Here is a 5,040-nt window from a genome sequence, read left to right on the forward strand (position 1 = left end):
AAAAAAAATCCCCAAAAATTCCAAAAGAATCAGTGTTTAACTGTTAACTTTATATTTGGTTTACAGGAAATATGTGCAGTCAGTAAGATAAGCAAGAAAGAAATTGGTCGCTGCTTCAAGCTTATATTGAAGGCACTGGAGACCAGTGTTGATCTCATTACTACAGGGGACTTTATGTCTCGTTTCTGTTCAAATCTTGGTATGACTGCTACAACTTCTCTTCTAACTTTACTTGCTTGCCCACGGTCAATGGCTTCTAACATGTTTGACTTGATGTATCACAGGCTTACCGAATCTGGTACAAAGAGCAGCTACTCACATAGCTCGGAAAGCTGTAGAATTAGATATTGTCCCTGGTCGATCTCCTATTTCTGTTGCTGCCGCGGCCATTTATATGGCATCACAGGTAATTTTCTTGTTTGAGAAAAAGGTGGAACTCAAAACTGTGTTCTGTGACTCACTCTTCTTTTTCTATAGGCATCAGAAGACAAACGTACCCAAAAAGATATCGGTGACATTGCTGGTGTTGCTGATGTTACCATTCGACAGTCCTATAAATTGATGTATCCTCATGCTGCTAAACTCTTCCCTGAAGATTTCAAATTTGCTACACCCATTGATCAGCTACCTATGATGTAAATTAGATATCTGGGCAGAAAAGGATATTTAGCTGAAGACTGCAGTCACCCTTATGTTATTTGATGGCATTGTTTTGTCATCCAGTCTCCTCCTGAGGTTCTTCCTAATTGTTATTGTTATTTCCTTTGACTACCAACTTATTTTTATTTCTTTTTCCTTTGATATTTGTGACCATTTGGTTTCAAGTCTTACTGTAAGGACTCAAAGGCTGGTGTCAAAATTGACAGTCTGACAGAATTTTCCCATGTTCTTAGATTTCTTAATTGAGCTTTAGCTCTAAGTTATAACCTGGAAACAAATGTTGACAGTAAATACTTCAGTAGAGTTTGTACATAGTGAAATCTTTTATTTCTTTGTCAACAATATTGTGTTCACAATGATTCATCATACCTTTACATTGATGTTTAAATTTCCCAAAGGTGTTATGTAATCCAACTTGTTAGACTGTTTAGGTTTGCTAGTACAATTAAAATACTTTCAATCTACCTGGGTCCTTCATTTTGACCTTTACTGCTGCATTGAGAAGTACAATTAAATGCCAAAGGGTGACTAACAAATCTCCCATCTTATTTTAACCAGTTGAATGTGTACAGTGGGTTTCATCTCTCAAAAGAAACCTTGAAGCCAGTTGAATTCTGTGTACAGCCGTGTTGTGTTGTGACAAGAGGGAAGGCCCAAGCCCACCAGCCTACAGCACAGTATAACGATGGAAAGTGGATGGCCTGTACCAATTTAGAGTTCCACAGCAAGTAATGTGTCATTGGATTCTAATTAAGGGAGGGCAAACTTCCAACATGAGGAGATTGGTAAAGATATTTTAAAAATATAACAGCTTAAACGTTTTATTACATAGGTATACACGTTACAATACTAAAAGCTCTTACAGGAACCATGTTACAGTAAAATTATTTACACAAAACAATTCATCCATTTAATTTTCAATAGATGGGAAGGAATTGAATATGGTGAAGACTCCTGAATAATGTGATGTACACCTTGGGTAAGGATAACAAAGGAGTCTTTAACTACAGGTATGCACAATATGGACATAGAACATGAATTTTAAGTTATGAATTTAAAAATGATTAATGGCACAGCACACATTTCAACACCAATATTCACACTTACACAACACAATAAAATGTAGTGAACCACAGCCTTAATAATTAATGTTCTGGAAATTTTCACCCATCAATTGATTGCCAAGTGATGGCAAACAGCAATTTCCATCTGAGCAATTTGTTGCAGTAACACACAAGCTTAAAATAGAAGAAAATAATCACAGTTCATCCCCAAGTCATGAGGGATAACTTGAGCTATCACTAAACCCTGTGGATTTTTTACAACTAAAGAGAGCGAAGACAAATGCTTCGGGAAATACTTTAGTGATAAAATATTTCTGAGATTTGTACACAAACATTAAAAACGAATACAGAAACAGAAGATTTACTTCTTCTTTCCCTTCTTGTCCGGTACATCTTCTAAGCTCTTCTTCAGACCGAAGGAGTTGATTGCTGTAGACAGAGGTGAAAAAGTTCGTCAGTACATACAGTATCATTAGCCACACGAGGGAGCTGAGCTGACTAGGGCCGCGGCGCTTACCTTCGTACTCCTTGTCGCACTTGAGGAGCAGCTCGTACCACTGCAGCCCGCTGATGCGCGGGAGGGCCACGCTGCCGCCGTACACGTCCGGGAGGCACTTGGGGCTCACGTAGCTGTGGAGGGACTCCCTGTCCGTGCCGTGGAAAATGATCTGCGAGAAAGAAAAGAAAAAACAGAGGGTCAGCAGGTTTACCATAGGATTCGTCCAGAAAGTACGTCCGTTTTTCTAAGACTACTTCCAAAAATTACTGGCACTCGGGGCGCCTGCGAGCCTTAGGGTAGGCCACCCCGCGGTGCACGCATGCTCTGCAGACAATGTGTTGCCTACCCATCAGGCGCTATGGGAGCTCCCGTAGGCTCTTTCCTAACGGCGAATGACGGACGTACTTTGTTGCACCACCAGCGGGCGACAGAGGGGGGGGGGGGGGGGTCGCACTACTCACCCTGCTCCTGAGCTTCTCGCGCAAGAAGGGCTTGAAGAGGGCGAACACCATGTTGAAGATGTACGGCTGGTTGATGATGTGGATGTTCTTGACGCGGAGCGGCACGCTGTCCTGGAGCCAGTCCACTATCCTCTTGGCGAAGGGCGGCGTGAACTGCCACACCTGCTGCATGCTCAGGCCGTCCATGTCGAAGATGACGACGGCGCCGCAGACCTGAGTCTCGGGCTCCAGCATGGCGGCCTCCAGGAAGAGCACACAGCCCTTGTACACCTCGTCCAGCGTCGTCTTCTTGTGGTTCCACTTCTCTGCAGAGCAAACGTGCAAACGATGCTTAGTAATGGTAATTTTAATGGTTTTGCAAAATTGTTCAAGAGTTGTTTAAATCTATATTTTTCTGACAAGTTTAATTTTTAAAAAATGGTTCTGGAAATATTTTAAATTTCCGTATTTTTTTCTAGAAGAGATTTAATGTTTTCCGGAAAGTTCGTGGTACTCACTGCCGAGTTCCAGGACGAGGATGCGGCGGCCCAACTGGTCTCTGTTGGGGCACACCGTCAGCATGTTGGCCTCGAAGATGTTGCGCTCCTTGCTGGGGAGGAGGTCTCGGTAGACGCTGCTGTGCTTCTCCTTGAACGAGTAGTACCGCTTGATCTGGAACAAGGAAGCAAAGGTGGTTGCCGTCAGTATAATTAGTCGGAAGGACGTTGAAAAAACACACGAAAACAAAGAAAAACACACACGGAAAAAAACGAGAATCAAACTTGAGATTCCGTTTTCGATGGTTGGACAGCACAATTCAAGGAAAGCCAGTCAGGCTTTGACACGCAAGTTTAGCAAAAAGCGTCTCTATGACCACTTCCTGCCCGAGCCCATAGGCTCAGAAGGTCCTTCAGGATTACCGGGACGTCGGACCTTAGTTTAGAGGATATAGGTGACTCACCAGCTCGTACGCGCTCTCCGGGTAGTACTTGCACGGCCTGAGGAAGCGCACCAGCCAGGCGTCGTTGTCCATCGGCACAACGATGTCCTTGTCCTCTGCAAAGAAGAAGGAACACATACAGTGGCGTCTTTAGTGCCGGATCGTCAAGAGTTCCGCGAATCCTACATCCGTCCCCGCGGCACACTTTGTCACAAGGGGGGCGTTGGACTTCCCCTCCCCGGTGAGGTAGGCAGGCATCAACGCGACGCTCCCCGACCTCGACCCTGAGGCCCTGAGGCCCGCGCCGTGCCCATACTCCCCGGTGCACACGCGAACCTAGCGCACGCACGTGACCGCCCGAACACACGTTCACGCACGAACGGCCTCGGCCTGTCCTAGGGGGCGGCTGTGTGTCCGGCCACTTGATCCTCGCTAGGTATCCGGCGGGACGTTTTGGCGCGGACTTCTTTCCTCTTGGCTCGCGGCGGCGCACGCACGCGGGCGGTAGGTATAGGTAGGGAAACAAAGCCGGTGCCATTTCCTGGGAGGCTCCCCCCCTTCAAAGTACTGGATATTTTATTTGTTTGAAACGGCGTACTTCTTGCGCCGCGCAAGCAGTCATGCTCTGTCGAAAATGATTTTAAAATTTTGGAACGATATCCGTTTTTGTGGTCAATTTCTGCCCCCTCGGCATTATTGGGTGTCTATGTGACATCGTTTTGTCGTCACGTCACATAATTGGCCGTTGGCCGTCATCGAGTCTACAACCACCATCAGCCGCAAGGGAAACTACAAAGTGCGAAACGAAAAGTTCGCGGAAATGAGCGATCTCAAGGAAAATGAAAAATTGCAGCGCGGGGAAGACCAATCATCGCGGAGACGGAAAGTGACAAACGTGCGAGAAATGTCAAACGGAAGTGGCGGGTGGTTGTCGGTGGTGGTGGTGGTGGTGGTGGTGGTGGTGGTGGTGGTGGCCGGCCCAGACCGCGGCGGGGCAGGTGGCGTGGCGTAGCTCACGTCGTCGGGCCGCGAGCGCCACGCGGCAGGGCAGGGCCCCACGTCACGCAATACTAGTGTCACTCCAACTGCAGCACGAATAATGCGGCCCACTCGGCCGACCAATTGTTTTACTGCCTGCCGCTGTCGGCGGCGGCACGCAGCACCAACGCCGCTCTTCTATACCCGCCCAACAAAAACCCCGCAGCCGGCCCCGTTTCACGTGTGTCATGCATGAGGCGGCAAATATGTCCAGGGGGAATGAAATGCAGTTTTGTATACCCTGCGCGCGGTCGTTGACCGCGCAAGTCACACGTGTATTGGGTAGTCTCGGAAGGACTTGTTGCGGTACCCCATTGTCTTCCAGAGGAACTCTCGATGAGCTTTGATTACCTCCAGAAGAGACTGCTAAGTAAGTGCCTGGCCTTGTTCTCGCCCCCC

At 47.2% G+C, this 5,040-nt stretch overlaps 2 protein-coding genes across 3 annotated transcripts in view; one reads left to right on the forward strand and one right to left on the reverse strand.

The window, feature by feature from the left end:
* LOC113208622 (transcription initiation factor IIB) overlaps positions 1 to 1,124 on the forward strand; it is a 2,799-nt gene extending 1,675 nt beyond the window's left edge. The window contains exons 5-7 of the mRNA XM_026425700.2: positions 67 to 199; positions 285 to 406; positions 478 to 1,124. Coding sequence (XP_026281485.1) covers positions 67 to 199; positions 285 to 406; positions 478 to 639 — 417 coding nt within the window. The 3' untranslated portion in view covers positions 640 to 1,124. The remainder of the gene's footprint in view (positions 1 to 66; positions 200 to 284; positions 407 to 477) is intronic.
* An 814-nt stretch (positions 1,125 to 1,938) lies between these two features.
* Positions 1,939 to 5,040, reverse strand: part of LOC113208620 (retinaldehyde-binding protein 1) — an 8,160-nt gene continuing 5,058 nt past the window's right edge. For both annotated transcript variants that reach the window (XM_026425699.2, XM_052268643.1), the window contains exons 3-7: positions 3,625 to 3,719; positions 3,182 to 3,335; positions 2,685 to 2,989; positions 2,242 to 2,392; positions 1,939 to 2,153 (exon numbers count right to left, since the gene is read on the reverse strand). In XM_026425699.2, the coding sequence (XP_026281484.1) occupies positions 2,086 to 2,153; positions 2,242 to 2,392; positions 2,685 to 2,989; positions 3,182 to 3,335; positions 3,625 to 3,719 (773 nt within the window). In that variant the 3' untranslated portion in view covers positions 1,939 to 2,085. The remainder of the gene's footprint in view (positions 2,154 to 2,241; positions 2,393 to 2,684; positions 2,990 to 3,181; positions 3,336 to 3,624; positions 3,720 to 5,040) is intronic.

This window comes from Frankliniella occidentalis, unplaced genomic scaffold (genome assembly GCF_000697945.3).
Source record: "Frankliniella occidentalis isolate FOCC.00 unplaced genomic scaffold, Focc_3.1 Scaffold73, whole genome shotgun sequence".
Taxonomy (NCBI): domain Eukaryota; kingdom Metazoa; phylum Arthropoda; class Insecta; order Thysanoptera; family Thripidae; genus Frankliniella; species Frankliniella occidentalis.